At 39.4% G+C, this 17046-nt stretch overlaps 1 protein-coding gene across 2 annotated transcripts; it reads left to right on the forward strand.

Moving 5' to 3' along the window:
- The first annotated feature begins 757 nt into the window (after window positions 1-757).
- On the forward strand, window positions 758-16804 carry LOC128742375 (uricase). 2 transcript variants are annotated; one of them, XM_053838715.1, is made up of 4 exons: window positions 758-982; window positions 15455-15826; window positions 15897-16175; window positions 16237-16804. In XM_053838715.1, the coding sequence occupies exons 2-4, from the start codon at window positions 15631-15633 to the stop codon at window positions 16731-16733; spliced, it is 972 nt and encodes a 323-aa protein (XP_053694690.1). In that variant the 5' UTR covers window positions 758-982; window positions 15455-15630; the 3' UTR covers window positions 16734-16804. The 2 variants fall into 2 exon arrangements, with proteins under 2 accessions (XP_053694690.1, XP_053694691.1); XM_053838716.1 differs by having other exon boundaries at window positions 758-890.
- Window positions 16805-17046: the final 242 nt, after the last annotated feature.

Raw genomic sequence — 17046 nt, forward strand, 5'->3', positions numbered from 1 at the left:
GCACAGCTTGCAAAATTAGTCGATCGACAACACTAACCAGACAACTATATGGGGACAACATCACCGTTACTTTGTAACAAAAGATATCGGCAGCTCGATCCTTAGACGTGACTAATTTCTAGGAAATATTTTTCACCTGGCGTGTCTATTTGTTTTGGAACCTTTGCTTCTAAGTTCAGCCTTTCTGAGAAGGCAGCCCGCGACAATAACAGCATGACGGTATTGCCCCAGAACGATAATATCCGTTACTAAGTGTCTGCATCCCTATATGATAACAAAACAAGTTCACTGAATTTGCATGTATTTAGTAAATGATGCTAAGAATGATGCACGTAGCTACGTTTGAAATTCCGCTTCCAACTATGTCGGATTCGCCATGTGATAGTGATGATAATGGAGTGGAATTTTTGGAAACGAGTTTTTTTTCTGCTTTGCTCGATTTAAGCCGGTAGAATGAACGAAGCTTTCAGCTAAGCTACGACCGTGTAGGTAAGCAAAACTAAAGAAGTTCACTCGCACTTGATGCTGTGGTTGTAGTGATCAGACTTTACTGATGAATGCTGCCTGTAGACGCAGTCACACCGCAGCGCGGTCATTGAGACTTGAGAGTAAGCGGTATGATGTGCGACACAGGCAGGAGATAACGTATACATACGGTGGTGAATGGTGATGGTTGGTCCACACCAAACCAAAACATGTTGCATTAAGAATTTAAAATGACCGGCAAGATGCTGCAGTTCAGTTCCAGCCTTTGATGCGAGCAGAGCACGAGTAAAAGTTAGGAAGTTAGGAGAAGTGTGTTGTGAACATATAGAAAAGAGGAAAGCCGTGCAGAAGAGGTTTAAAGATTGATCACTTTCTGGTGTTACGAAAGAGAATAAGATTGAAAGGTGAAGGTCAAGAAATTAATGATTCCAAAATCTCCTAGGACGGATCACAGTGAGAGGGATCGTATGCTATAGTTTGGAAGCTTGTGATACAGGTTCGTGGATGATTTTGACTAATCGCGGCGCGATGCCTAATTGCGCATTCGATTTTGGGCCAGTAAATTAAATTGATCTGCCGGTTATTGTCATTTAATGACCGTTAGATTTGGTACAGAACAATTTCGGAGCTAGTGTTACGATCCTAAAAACTCTAACACCCACTCCCAGTCTAGATTCGAATATACGCGACATGCTTGTTAGACTAGTGCCGTACCTCTAGGCCAAGAGAGAGGTTTACTGTACAAATGGATATCCAATAATACACGTAACCTAATTAGCTAGTTATAGATTAAAAAAATATCTCAAATGAGTGTTGATGACGAACTATTGCAAAAATTTGATGACTCAATTAACATAAACAAAATTGCATAAAGCAAGTTTATACTTCTAAATTGTTTTGTACCGCATCGGTGCAGAATCTCTAACCAACAAACAACTCTGTCGGGGTACTCTGCACCAATCGAGGTATAAAATGTTTGTCCGAAACGACAAAATCGTTCTTCACATGAGAATTTTTATAGAGCTCCCTTTAGTATTTCTTTGTCTTCGTATTTAGCACATTACGTTCCGATACAATTTGTGCCTTGAAACTTCACAAACTAATTTTTTGTTAACAGCACCGGTAGCAAAATATTGAATTTTTAGATAGTGAATTAAAGATGGATCTGAAAAATTCTACAGATATTGCGCTGCATTTCTTAAACATTTGAGTATGAAGACCAGCGTAGAGATTATACGGAATTTTGTAGATTTTGTTTCAGGATCCAAATTTTGTGAAGGACCAATTCGAAGATACACGGAGTTTTTCCCGTTGCTGTGGTATCACTAATGACAACTGCGGATTCCGTTTAAAATCGATCGCCTCTTTCGTATGAGTATTCTGGCACTTCTGATTAGGCGTTCTCCAGATCGTTTCAGAACATCTAACGCTATAGATCTAACCAGTAACTGAACAATTATGAGAGTTAATAAAGGGTTCCATTTCTTGAGACCCTATTGTATACCTGCTTCCGAATTTATGGTTTTACGCGTCACAAAACGCTGGTTTTCTTGCCACAAGAATTCTTTGTCAAATCATATGTCACTCGAATCTGCTAGAAACTTTCCCGTGAGCAGGAGCCTTGAATTTCGGTTACTGTTTGTTGTTTAAGTTTTCCAAAGGGTTGTCTACTTGCATAGTAATGGCCTTCAACCGCAGTTCATGATCAGAATTCCACTCCGATGCTAGATTTGCGCTTTGCGGGTAGTCGTGAAAATTTGTTAGTTCTTTTTAATCACATAATTAGGATAATTCAGCAGCTTTTGTAGCTTCTGAGTCGATGCTGTTGGATTTTGTAGGTGACTGCGCTCGGTAGTTTTTTTCCTCTTCCTACATGATGAACATCTCAGAACCAGTTTAGTTATAAATTGCGGGAAACAAATGGACCGAGCAGAACTGTTTATAAATCATTAAACGCAGTAAACCGTTTTATATCCGATAACTGGGAGCGTCACCATCGTCAAAAGATGCCCAATTTGCTAAATGGTCGGTGTCAAATCAGACTGGACCTAGTCGCAAAATTTAAAAAAATAATTTCGAACCGTTGATACCTTTAAACAACACAGAGCAGCATACTTTGACTTCGTTTTTCTCGAAATTAGGTAGACATTTGCCACTTGGTCCGGTCTGACTTAACACCGACCAAATACAGAGTGTCTGTTTACCTTAAGTACTGGTTCACGATATTTTAGTTAATATGCGAAGCATATCCTAAGAAAAGCGCAAACAAATCATGCACAAATGGTGCACTAGTCTTAACATAAATTTGAGACAGTTGGCAAAAATGGAAGATGTGAACATCGGAGTAGTTCATAACGCGATTCGTTAGTATGGTGAGGAGGATAACTTGCAGGACGAGAAAAAATCTGGACCAAAAAGGCGTACAAGATTTCACCTATAAGAAGTGTGCTTACGTTCTACATGTGGTCCAACAAAAGAGAACATCGAAGAGTACTGTTGATCGAACGAAGGCAAAAAATGGACTATCTATACCTATAAAGAAGGATTTCTGACTGTCTGTCTGTATGTTCCTTATAGAATCGAAAACTACTGAACCCATCGGCATGAAAGTATGCCAGGAAAGGTTTTAGTGATGGTTAGAAACCCCTGCCCCCACTAAGAGGGGGGGCTCCCATACAAATGAAACACAAATTTCTGTATAACTCGACAACTAATCAAGCAAATAGAACAAAATTTGGCATGTGGGTGTTTTCGGTGACAAGAATTTATTCTATGGTAAATTGAGACCCCTCCCCTCTTTATAAGGGGAATTATAATTCCTCTCCTCTTTAAAAGGGGGGGCTTCCATACAAATTTCCTCATAACTCGAGAACTAATCAAGCAAATGAAACCAAATTTGGCAGGTGAAAGTTTTCTAGGGCAAGAATATTTTCTATAGTACATTAGGACCCCTCCTCACTTTAAGAGGGGGGGCTCCTGTACCAAAGAAACACAATTTTCCTCATAACTCGAGAAGTAATTAAGCAAATGGAACCAAATTTGGCATGTGGGTGTTTTTGGAGACAAAATTTTTTTCTATGATGAATTGGGACCCCTCTCCGCTTTAGGAGGGGGGGATCCTATACAAATGAAATACAAATTTCCTCATAACTGAAGAACTAATCAAGCAAATGGAACAAAATTTGGCATGTGAAAGTTTTTGAGGGCAAGAATATTTTCTATGGTGAATAAGGACCCCTCCCCACTTTAAGAGGGGGGGCTCCTATACAAACGAAATACAAATTTCCTCATAACTCGAGAACTAATCAAGCAAATGGAACCAAATTTGGCATGTGAAAGTTTTCTAGGGCATGAATATTTTCTATGGTGAATTAGAACCCCTACCCACTTTAGGAGGGGGGGCTCCTATACAAATGAAATTCAAATTTCCTCATAACTCGAGAACTAATCAAGCAAATAGAACCAAATTTGGCATGTGGAGGTTACTGGAGGCAAAAATTTTTTCTATGTTGAATTGGGACCCCTCCCCGTTTTAGGAGGGGGGGATCCTATACAAATGAAATACAAATTTCCTCATAACTGAAGAACTAATCAAGCAAATGGAACAAAATTTGGCATGTGAAAGTTTTTGAGGGCAAGAATATTTTCTATGGTGAGTAAGGACCCCTCCCCACTTTAAGAGGGGGGGGGGCTCTCATACAAACGAAATTCAAATTTCCTCATAACTCTAGAACTAATCAAGCAAATGGAACCAAATTTGGCATGTGAGAGTTTTAGATGGCAGAATTTTTTTTCTGTGGTGTATTACGACCCCTTTTCCTTTTAAGAGGGTGGGCTCCCATACAAATGAAATACAAATTTCATTATAATTTGAGTACTAATCAAGCAAATGGAACCAAATTTAGCATGTAGAAGATTTTTGAGTCTTGAATTTATTTTATGATAGTTAGAGACCTCTCACCCCTGTGGTAGGGGGATAAGGACTCTCATACAAATAAAACAGAAATTTTTGCGAAACTCAAAAACTAATCGAACTCGAGAAATTCGAGACTCTTCCATAAAACATTAGTCAATACAAGACCACAAAAACTATCTATAGTAACACTAGATCATTCAGGACGAGACGGTCGCGAGTGTTGCCGGTGACCCGCCGTCGGAAGCGCCTTCCACTGGGGGGGCTTGCAAAACTCGAGATTGTGACAAAGATCATCCGAGATTCATGATTTATGTACAACACAGGTTAATTTGTGGCAATACGAAGTTTGTCGGGTCAGCTAGTAAACCTATAAAGAGCAGAAAAAAAAGCAACTTCTTCTCTCAATTCAAGGACCCGTCAGTTAAATGGTAAGCGATGTAACGCTCATGCGTACTTTTCCATATAGGACTTTCTCAAGTGACTTTCCTCCTAGAGAGGAGTGGATGTCAGGCTACATGTAAAGGAAAATTTTCGACTATGTCGTCTGTTATACCTATGGTTCCTTGTACGAAGGTCGTGCGGGTACTGGTGTTTACTGCCATGAGCTGGATTTGGAGGAATCCTATTCGTTGGGTAGTTACTGCACCGTTTTTCAAGTTGAAATCTTTGCAATTATGTACGGAGCTCAGTTTGCACTTCAGAAAGAACTGATAGGCAAGATTATCTACTTCTGTTCTGATAGTCAAGCCGCTATAAAAGCCCTTTGTGCGGCTAATTCTAAATGTAGAACAATCATCTCCTGCCACACCCAATTAGAAGAACTAAGCATTCTAAATACCGTTCATCTGGTTTGGGTTCTGGTATAACCGGAAAGGAATGGGCTGATGAACTAGCAAGATCTGGAGCAGAAAAGTCAGTTTTCGGATCGGAACCTGCTTTACCAATTGCGGCATGTTGGATAAAACAAAAGATTCGATCTTGGTTTTCATCTGAACATGAACATTATTGAGAAAATCTTGAAACTTGTCGTCAAACGAAAAGTTTCATTGTTAAGCCTTGTGAAAAGGTTGCGAAATTTCTTTTGCAACATTCAAAGGTAAATTGCAGTATTCTTGTCAGATCACTGACTGGTCACTGCAGACTAAATTATCACATGGCTACGATTCAGCGAGCTGAATCGTTTCATTGTAATTTATGTGAATCCGACTACGGTACACCATATCACGTAATTTGCAACTGTCCTGCAGTGGCACAATTGCGTCATAGGATCTTATATTGATAGGAATTCATAGGAAAGCGGTATTGAGCTATAGGCTCTTATTTATCATGAGTATACCCCCCAGGGGTCCAAATTCCTCATCCACCCCTTACTATTCCTCCTGTTTTCCTTCCCGTCCTCATCAGGTAAATGATGACACGGGCAAGATGGGCAAGGCACAAATCTTCCACATGATTGTGAGGAACGTGCTGCTCGAGCCAAAGATGCTGATACCTGAAGTTAAATAGTAAACTGCGGTGTGGAAGTTCGATCAGCGTAATTATGGATGATGAAATTAATGTAAAATTTGACCTCAGCGTTTCTTTGCCGAGTAAGCCAAAGTATTGATAATGCCGATAAATCCATTTTCACGGAAAAATTCGACAAAAAGGTTTTGGTCAGATTTAGCATTAGTTCATTACGGGAAGAATTCGCTAGCACAGCAAAGCCTTGGGCACGTCTTTCTAAGACTTGACCCTTCTTTATATATACAGACATCACAGCTGGCTATTAGAGTACAGGACAGAGTTACGGGGTTAGTACAACAGTCCTACTAACTCAATCTAGCAGCACCACCTAGACGAGATTCTAATCTACTCGCTAGCTTGGTACATAGCCAATGGAGTCGAATTCATACCAATGAGAAAAATCCTTCAATCTGACTTAACAAAGGCTAGACCGATCGAAGCTTTTTAAACTCTGATGAGGGAATACGTGCAGAAACACGTAAGGGCTGGGGATTCCATTGCAACTTTTGAAAAAGACTGGAAAAGTATCCAAAATAATTGGAAAGCACTTGGCGCTGTGACGACAAAGAGCAGGAATTTTGCATGCTTGTGAGGTGCTAGCAATCTACTTACTGACTAAATGGAGGTAACAGTCCAATGAAAGGAGCTCTTTCAGATGCTGTTGAATGGAAGGGTTAACTAGGAGAAATGGACCATGATTGGAGTGGATTCCAGGGACACACTGCGAAAATTCGTGTATTAAACAACAACCATACCATTGGAATCCTTATCAAAATATCTTTCTTTAGACTTTAAAATCTAACCCAATGGCTTTTGATAGTTTTGAGACGAACGATCTTTTTTCAGAAAAGTCTCCATCTAAGTAACAATTAAAGTCCTTCTAGTGGTTTTGTTAACCTGAAAATATATAGCCGTGAGATGAAAAGTTAAAATTTTACTATCAAATCATCCTGATAGATTTGGTTTACTTATAGTCCGAGCCGTAGCGTGACATTTTGGCGCCCTTGGCGAAGACCCAATTTGGTGCCCCCTTGTTTCCTAGTTCAGTGTTCTCTCCAACTTTGTTATTTTTTTTCGAGTTACACCTACAATCATGCATGCATTCGTATGGCGCTCCTTATTCAGTAACGATAACGTCCAGTGGCCAGATGTGCAATCTTTTGCCGTTTTGTTGTTTGAAAGCAGTTCCACTCAGACTTTTTATTCAAAGTTTAAAACTCATCCTAGATATTCATCATGCAGGAGAGCAAAAGAAAAATAATTGCACACAGTCTCCTCCATAATATATCAGCGTCAACTTGGAAGCTGGCAAAACAGTTGAATTATCCTACAAATTCTGTGACGCGAGTTGTTGAAAAGTACAAGGAAACTCTTACGACTGCTCGCAAAGTGCTAACCAAGCATCTCATCGGTGTAAAACCCTTGATCATCCATCAACTACGGTTAACTCGGAGCCTCAATAAATAAACGGTGGCCAGAGTCCGCCAAAACGCGTAGTTTAAATTCAATCCCGGAAATGAAATTTTACTCTTTAGTAAGTCCCGTGATGGTACAGTTACCTTTTGGTCAGATCTAGCCACTATTCCAACAAGGACGTGTTACCATGATACAACGACAATAGAGTCCAGTTCATCTCAAAAGAATTAAGTCCACCGAATCTTCCCCAGTTCCGTTTAATCGAGAAGTATTGGGTGATAATAGAGCGAATGCTTAAAATAAGTTGTTCGCGAAATTTTTCGTTTCCGTTTTCGCTGAACAATCGGCTTCTGATTCTGAGGCAACTATCGCTGCTGCTGATGTTCCTGTTGACTTAGTGGATATAAGTACGTTTGAAATAACTCCCGATATGATACTGTCAGCTGCAAAAAAACTGAAGCGTTCGTGTTTACCTGGACCTGACGGCATCCCAGCGGTAGTCTTTGCCCGTTGTACTATGGCATTAGTCGAGCCTTTGTGTCTCATATTCAATAAATCGTTCGAGGATGGAATTTTTCCGACGATCTGGAAGCAGTCACTCATGTTTCCTGTTTTTAAAAATGGCGATCGCCGGAATGTTCGCAATTATCGGGGCATTACGAATCTTTCTGCTGCATCGAAATTATTTGAAATTGTAGTAAGTAGTTTTATCGTTGCTAGAACAAAATGTTATATTTCCAGCGACCAACATGGATTTACGCCTGGTCGTTCCGTAAGCACGAACCTTATGGATTTTACGTCTACCTGTATTTCCCACATGGAACAAAAAGCGCAAATCGATGTGATCTATACTGATCTAAAAGCAGCGTTCGATCGTATTGATCATAAAATACTACTGCAGAAAATCTCGCGGCTTGGCGCATCTCGGAATTTCACCGAATGGCTCAGTTCCTATTTATGCGGCAGAGTTCTACGTGTTCAGCTTAACTCCTGTTTCTCTTCCCGGTTTACTAATTTGTCGGGTGTGCCCCAAGGCAGCAACTTGGGACCTCTACTGTTTGTACTGTTTATCAACGACATCGCCCCGCTGCTTGGAGTTGGATGCAAGCTAATGTACGCTGATGATTTGAAATTGTACTCACCAGTTCGTTCTATAGATGATTGTATGCGGCTTCAGGGGCTTTTGGATATGTTCGCTGACTGGTGCAGGAAAAACTGGCTGGTCATCAGCATCCCGAAGTGCCAAGTAATGACTTTCCATCGCATTGCTAGTCCAATCTCCTTCAACTACCAAATAAACGAACAGCTAATTTCGAGAGTCGACCAAGTCAATGACCTCGGAGTACTGCTTGATGCCAAGCTGACGTTCAATTTACATCGCACCACTGCAATATCGAAGGCTTCCCGACAGCTTGGCTTCATCGCAAAGATTGCCCGTGATTTCAGTGATCCTCACTGTCTGAAGGCGCTATACTGTTCCCTGGTACGTCCACTGATCGAAAATGCGTGCATAGTTTGGTGTCCTTATCAACTGGCGTGGAATCTGCGTATGGAACGGGTGCAAAAACGTTTTGTCCGGCTTGCGCTACGAGACTTACCTTGGCGTGATCCAGCAAATCTACCACCATATCCCGAACGTTGTCGTCTTCTGGGTCTTCAAACACTCGAGCGGCGTAGGAAGGTTCAGCAAGCTGTATGTGTAGCAAAGATCCTAAATGGCGAGATCGATTCACCGACAATTCTATCTGCTTTGAGCTTCCGTGCGTCGCAACGCTCCCTCCGATCAACCGGACTACTGCAGCCGAGTTTTCATCGAACAACTTTTGGATGCAACGAACCAATAACTGCCTGCATTCGAACTTTCTCTGCAGTTGAAACCCTCTTTGAGTTCGGCGAACCTTCACATAAATTTGCACAGAAAATATGTAATAGTAGTTTTTTATAAGCATGACTATGACTATATTATTCAATAAGACAACTGTGTCAGTTGAATTTCACAATAAAATAAACAAATAAATAAATAAATGAGGCAGTCTCGATGAGTAATTTTTTTTGTTGAATATTTTACATCAAATATAATGTTATTTTTTTGTTTTATCATAGTCACTTTAACAGCTTGAGTCATTCGTAACTTCTGCGGGGTTGGGATTTGTACCCCGGGTAACCCGGGTCCTCGGCGTGAATGTTAACCACTACACCGGGATCGACCCCTTTTATCTTTACTTGATCTTTAGAAAGTGTTTCGATTGAAAAAATGGTTCAGAAATGATTATAATTATTGCCAGAGCATACTGAACCTTATGCCTTTTTTTCGGCACCCTTGGCAGGGACCAGCCTGGCCAAACGACCGAACGCTATGGCGCAGCTTATAGTGACTATGATAAAATATGCGAAAGGATAACTAAAACATTTCCAGCAGTTTTCAGAGTTGAAGCAGCACATGCGCATTAAATTTATGGTTGTCACCCTTCTATTGTACATGTATAACGCTATACACGTATAAGGTACAACGCTGGGTATAACAGTAATTTGCATCGTGTATCTTATGAAGGCAAGTCCAATGGATTGATCCAACCACATGTGTGCTCTGTGGTATAACCACAGACAAACAGACATAACTCTTGGAAGAAAAATCAACAAAAATTATCGTCCCTCAAATTTTGCCTGAACACTAGCATCATCTATGTTCGACATTCCCAAATATAAAATTGCAACAGGACTATCCCTAGAACTAGCAAGTATTTTTTACGGAACATTCCCCGTCTTTCGTTAAAAAACGCCGCTTTAACGAAAACGGACACATTCCCAACCAATAATAATTTTGAAATGACTGTTACACCGTGCGAAGAATGAGACATTGAGTATTAAGTCTGTTTGTTTTTGGTATAACGTACGAACTTTGTTTTGAACCGCATCGATCCTCGTAATATATAATAAACAGCTACCATCAGACTATTGAGTAGTACTCAAATAATAAGCGTAGTATGGCAAACGGAGAAAAATCAGATCCCGCAATTCATAATAAATTTTGAAGATTGATCCAAGCTGCCTATTAGCCCTCGAGATGATCTCTTCAAAGTACAAACGAAAGGTGATCGCACAGTCATTCTTAAGTCAGGAATATTCACTTTATATTCAGATTCACTTGTTACGGTGCATGACCTTTGGGTAGAGTAATTGATTTTTTTTTTGTTTTGCTTGTCTTTGACTCGCGGTCCAACGTAAATCACTTTTTTATTAAAGGTGGAGGAGCGTTTGGTGATGAAGAATGGTAGACTGGATGATATTCCGAAACTTTGATGTGGGGCCAAAAATATATTGCGTAGCTCAATTACTGAGTGGGACTCTAACTCACACTTTGTCGGGTTGCGCCCAAATGTTTTGACAATTAAACACTATATTGAATTAAAGTACACGACACCCTATATTAGATAATCTCCCATCTAGTTTTCGATCATTCCAGTCTAACCATTCGTACGCACACACCATACGCTCCAGCCGCCGACGGGTATCATCCAGTCTAATATTCTTCCTCACCAAACGCTCCTCCACTTTTAATAAAAAAAAAGATTTACGTTGAGATACAAGTATGCTCTTTAATGAGTAGTGTGAAAAGCAATGGGCCCACGAGGCATCTTTGAGGAACCCCTGATACATTGCAAAATAGTTCCGACTACACTAGGGCTGTCTAACCGGTAGTACCGGTAGTACCGAAACCGGTAATACCGGCCAATTTTTGGATACCGTAATACCGGTTTTGAAAAGGCAAAAAACCGGTATTTCCGGTATTTTCCAATTTGCTTGTTTTTTCCAACTCCTTATTCGAATAAGAACTAAATTTGATAAACGATTATAAAACTCTTAGAAAAACAACTTGGTGTTAATGCCGACGAGATTCTTCGACTACTAACAATGAAGAGCGTGAAATTGTGGGTCAAATAATAACAGCTCTTGGACTCGTTTAAGGCACAGTAGAGTAACTTTGCTGTAAAAATATTTCATTGTATGAGCCAGACGTCGCGTTTTAATTTATTTTTGAACAACTTGATATTCAAAAGCCACCAAATTATTCGACGATCTCAAATGACGAATTTAGGAATCAAGATCAGGGCCCAGAAACGTCACTTACAATGGTAAATTGTTATTCAACAATGAAGTCTTGAAGCTTCAGTTTCAACAGAAGCAACGCCGCTTCGTTTCAAAACTGGCTTCAATCAGCGTCAATGAAACGATTTTAACTTCATCATGACAACCGGTTTTAAAGTTTCATTTGTATTTCTCTATCAAATACTCAGAAAAAAGTCAGTCTAGACTTTTAATGCAATTGAATTGATTTTGAGTAACATTTCCTACAATTTAACGCATGTTATGATTAATCTACTTAACATCGACAAATCGTGCCTGACTGTCAATCGTCGTGAAGCGATGGTAAGGGAAAGTTAGCTTCACTTATTTGTTTCGACGATACCGAGTTTTGATCAGTTTTGAGCATTCTTGCCATCAAAGGATCTGCCAGGAAAGAATTTGGAATATTTTTCAAGTCTTTCGAGTGATACATTGATTAAAAAAGGAGATGAAATCTTCATCCCACTATTTTCGAATAGTGGGATTGATAACAGAGAAGAGAAAATATTTGTGAACGATGATGAAAAGGATGACGTTATGCAGGAGTTCCGGATTGGGGATGGAGAAAAAATTGTTGAGAGGCTGTAGGAGACCGGGGCATTCATTATGGTGGAAGCTACAATTGTATAAGATATTTTGTAAATAATTAAAGGCGGGTTTCCTTACTATAAATTTGAAGAAATGAAAGGAAACTTCCTGATGTGCTTAGAGTCATTCGCCAGACAACGATGATACCGAAAGTTTTTTCCATTGTTGGAAGTGTTGGCAATAAAATTCGGTCTAGTTAGGCTGTGAACCATTTCGCGAAATTTTTAACTTTTTAGTTAGAATTTGACAGTTCGATGGTTATTTCTCCTCGAGTGGTTAAAATTAGTTCAGAATGCGAACCATTTCATATTTGACGGATTGATAGTTTTTTTGCTCAATGAGAGCCTATAAGGTGAGGATGAAAATATTGTTTATTCTGTCCGAGTTAAAATAGGATGAATTTTTGATGTTCATTTGCTTTTATTTGATAGATAAAAATCATCTCATTTCAACCCGGGTTGTTAGAACAAATTTATTATGCGATAAGCATCCATACCAATGTAAAAAATTACAACGAAAAATCAGTGAAACACGTCGAAGCTCTCTTCTTCACCTGTGCATATCTCATTGGCTCTGAAGCGAACCATCGAACTGTCAAAACCTTGGTCAAAACTAACCATGCTCCCGAGCAGGGTTATTTTCGAACAACCATCGAACTGTCAAATTTTAACCAAAAAGTTAATAATTTCGCGAAATGGTTCACAGCCTTAGGGAATTAAATCGTTAAGAGTATAGTATCTGCTTAAATTCTAATTTGCTAAGCAACAATACTGAAGCTAAAGTTTCAAAATAAAAAGATTTATTGAAAAACATCGACATTTCTATTGAATTCGAATAATCTGCTAATACCGGTATTTTACCGGTATTACCGGTATTTTCTACGCCAATACCGAAATACCGGTTTTCACCAAAAGCGCCCAATACCGACAGCCCTAGACTACACATAAAAAGTGCGTTGTGGACTATTCGTAGCAAAGTAACAAAGTGACGTGATACGACGATAATTTTCCATGTTTCTTTTATCGCCTGTTTTCTGAACGTTAAACGTGATAAAGCTTTTCCATGATGTACATTCTACCGGAGAGAAGTTTCGAGCAATATTGCCAGCGGGCGAACAATAGCTGTGGTGCATTTTTTTTAGTATGTTGCACAATTTGTTGTAAGAAGTAATGGACAGAAGTCATTGTGATGCTCGGCATCTATAGGAAAATCTGATTTGGTCCGCGTCATGCTTTCGCCTAAATCCGTGTCGAAAAAATAAGTGTAAACTGATATTCACGTTGCCGGAATCCACATTCCTCTTTTGTAGAAATAAGATAAATTTTATTCTAGCGGAACCAAAGATATCAACTTTTTCAACTTTTTATAATGAGAAAATCGGGGTAAAGTACCATCAAAACATTGAATCCATACCAGTGGCATTTGAAGGTACAGCCCGGACTCGATTATCCGGGTGATCATTTTTATTTTCAGCCCGGATAAACGAATCACCGGGATAATCGAATCATTATTTTTGGAACAAAATTTTTTTGGTATGTCAAGTTTTTTGACTTTTAGGTATCATAAATGTATTATTTATTATTGATCTATCTTCCCAAAAGTCAGAAAAATCCTTTCTTACGATTTATTCCACTAATTTTTTAATTTTTGGTACAAAATTATTTTTTGTGTGTTATGATTTTCAATATTTAGGTATTATAAATGATTTCTTTTATCATTGATCAATCTCCCCTAAAGTCATAAGATACCTTTTTTGCAATTTTTTTATTAATGATTACGATGATGATGATCATGATGATGATGATGATGATGATTTTTAAGTAAAAAAATTGATTTCCTTATCGCAGAATTTATTTTTGTTTTGTTCGCCGATAAAAGGGAGATAAGAAAGGAATTTTGTAGCTTTAGGGAGGTGAATCAATACTTGTTAAGTAAGAATCATCATGTAGCATGAAAACAATAACATTAAGGTTTAAAATAAATCATCGAAAAAAAATAATTTTTTTTTCACCCGGATAATCGAGTCTAAAAACCCGGATAATGGAATCCCCGGATAATCGAATCCCCGGTTAATCGAATCCTCGGATAATCGAGTCCGGCCTGTATTGAGATGAAGCTTGACTGTTTGTGATTAAATTGTGATTGCCTCACAAGCAAAAAATAAGTACTACAAAAATTTTGTTTATGCATGTTTTATTTAGTTGAAAAATTTTTTTTGCCATTTGTAAAGATTTGTATCGAACAATGTTCGACAAATTGTGTTGAAAGACTCTCGATTTATGAATGATTTCCGCTCCCATCCCGCTTTTAGTTAATTTTTTTCACTTACAATTTTTTCACTCTAATCTTCGTATGAACCTGAGGCAGTATAATAAGAATTGGTTGAGAATCATGCTAACTGATCAGATTATTTTTTCATGATTAACTTGCGTAATAGTGCATGTTGCTCATTGACTGCGCGAGTGACTCGAACATAGACAATCTCCGGAGACACAAGAAAAACTCACTTTAATGCATTGGCTAGCCGGGGAAACTGGTTCAAACCAGCCATATCCTCAAACCGGTTTCGCAATTGTATGACTCTTTGACCTGAAGGCACGTACCTTGGTGTACCTTAAAACAACAGAGGAAATCTGTGACAGTGCAATGGCAGCAACCATTAATGTGACTGATAAGGTTATCGATCGATTCATTCTACGCCAGCTACGTGCTAGCAGTCGCATCGATCATGAGATGACACTAAGCCACTAAGCCAGATGGTTACGCGCACTGTTATGTAAATCACGTAAATAATGGACATTCACTGAATTGGAGCAAGTTCTACAATGAAGTGCGAGGAGTCAAAACATTTGATAACCTGATTGAAGTACAATCGCTCGAACAAGGCACCGCTGTTCCGAGAGTCTGAGCGAACATTAACACTTTCCGGTTGGAAATCTAAGACAAAATCTGCGTTGCTGAGAAGAAGCAATTTCCTGGTACGGAGATAAGCTAAAATAGCAATTTACATAATTCTACTATTCCAGCCGTTTTTTTTTAACAGAATACGTAACTCATAAATTTCGCTTGGCCTTGAACAGATAAGCGCTGACATTTCGTCTTATGATTGCTTTCCAAATTTACACCACTGCCTTAGTTTTTTCTTGATCTAATTCATGCCACAGACAGAGTGGTAATATTCTTATCACTCGTACCTATAATTCACTGCACAGTTAGCCTTTACAAAGCCGTTATTGTGAAACGACTCAGCGTGCATCATGGTTTGAGGAACATAACAACGAATAAGTAAATAATTTCATTTTCTATGTGAATCACTTTCGATTGAGATAATTCGAAACAAGTAGAAAACAAAATATTTTCCAATTTTCCTCGAACTAATCCGAGTCATTATCTTCATTTTTTTTATTCAATTCGTAGGAAAGCTAACTTCGTTCAGGAAGAAGACAATATCAGCCCGCCAAGGGGAAATTACTGACGTCTCTCGATCGAGCCACAAACAACGAACAACAATCTAGCGACTTAGAATTAGCGTCATAACAATATTATTTTTGTGCAACGTCGTCGATCTCTGTTGTTAAGCGAACTGCCATAAAATGATGTCCAGAAAGCTGCTGAATGAAGCTTCCGAAGAGCGGGGAACCTCCGAACACTTTCAAATTAGCAACTACGGCTATGGCAAGGATAGCGTCAAAGTGTTGCATGTAGTACGAAATGGGCTGGTGCACAGTATTAAGGAGTTCGAGGTGGGAACGAAACTAAAGTTGGCCAGTCAAAAGGACTACCTACAAGGTAATTCACCATCACAATCTCAATCGTTAACATCAATTCATTTAAACTTAAACGTTTAATCTACCAACAGGTGACAACTCGGACATTGTGGCAACCGATTCGCAGAAGAATACGGTTTATCTGCTGGCACGCAAGCATGGTTTGAAATCACCGGAAGAGTTTGGAATCCTTTTGTGCAACCATTTTCTCACTAAATACTCGCACGTAAACGAGGTCTCCATTCACATCGACGAGTACCCGTGGTCCCGAATGGGCTTCGGAAAGGGACCCTATCAGGATCTGCACAACCATGCATTCGTATTCACTCCAACTGCCATTCGCTATTGTGACGTTACTCAGAAACGAGGCGGTAGGTCATTTCTTCACTGTCTAACTATTGAATGAAGGAACATTGTTGTTTTGTTTTTCAGATTCCAATCCAACCGTCATCAGCGGCCTTACGGATCTGCGCGTGCTCAAGACAACCCAGTCGGCTTTCGTTAACTTCGTCAACGACGAGTACCGTTCGCTGCCGGATCAGCACGATCGAATTTTCAGCACCATCGTACGATCGTCCTGGCAGTACTCGACCGTGCAGAACGTAGATTTCGACTTCTGTTGGAATAAGGTTAAACAAAGCATTCTAAACACGTTCGCCGGCGATGCCGAGAAGGGCATCTTTTCGCCGAGTGTCCAAAATACGCTCTACCTGGCGGAGAAGCTAGTGCTCGAAAGCATTCCGGAAATTTCGTCGATCGATATGACGATGCCGAACAAGCACTATTTCAACTTTGATTTTAGCAAGTTTCCCAAACTGATCAACAGTGACGAACTGAAGGAGGAAACCGTGTTTCTACCGGTGGACAAACCTGCCGGGATAATTTACGCCCAGCTTGATCGCAAATCGCCGATGAAGAGCAAACTTTGAATTTGTTGTTTTGATTTTATTGCTTTAGATTAAGGTTAAGCATAGCATATAAAATATATTGAGTATTTCGAAAGAATATATTTTCCAGGTTTAAATAATGAGATTAACTCAGAAAACAGCAGTTCCGGTTGATCAACACATTATCCCTAACTTTGAATAATGTTGTCTCACGTATAATGTCGCACGTCGTACGTCGCAAAAATGAAGTAACGGCAGTAAGTATGATAGATGATAGAGTAAAATAGATCCAACAGTGGTCCACAGCTTCTTATCCTACACCTCCTATTCCTACCTCCTCGTGGTACCAGCTGGA

The sequence above is a fragment of the Sabethes cyaneus genome, chromosome 3 (genome assembly GCF_943734655.1).
Source record: "Sabethes cyaneus chromosome 3, idSabCyanKW18_F2, whole genome shotgun sequence".
Taxonomy (NCBI): domain Eukaryota; kingdom Metazoa; phylum Arthropoda; class Insecta; order Diptera; family Culicidae; genus Sabethes; species Sabethes cyaneus.

Excerpts from the sequence above, each read along its gene's own strand:
- LOC128742375 (XM_053838715.1), top strand. The coding sequence starts at position 15,631 with ATGATGTCCAGAAAGCTGCTGAATGAAGCTTCCGAAGAGCGGGGAACC. Across the intron at positions 15,827-15,896 it reads TCAAAAGGACTACCTACAAG|GTGACAACTCGGACATTGTG; the intron begins GTAATTCACCAT and ends ATCTACCAACAG. Across the intron at positions 16,176-16,236 it reads CGTTACTCAGAAACGAGGCG|ATTCCAATCCAACCGTCATC; the intron begins GTAGGTCATTTC and ends TTTGTTTTTCAG.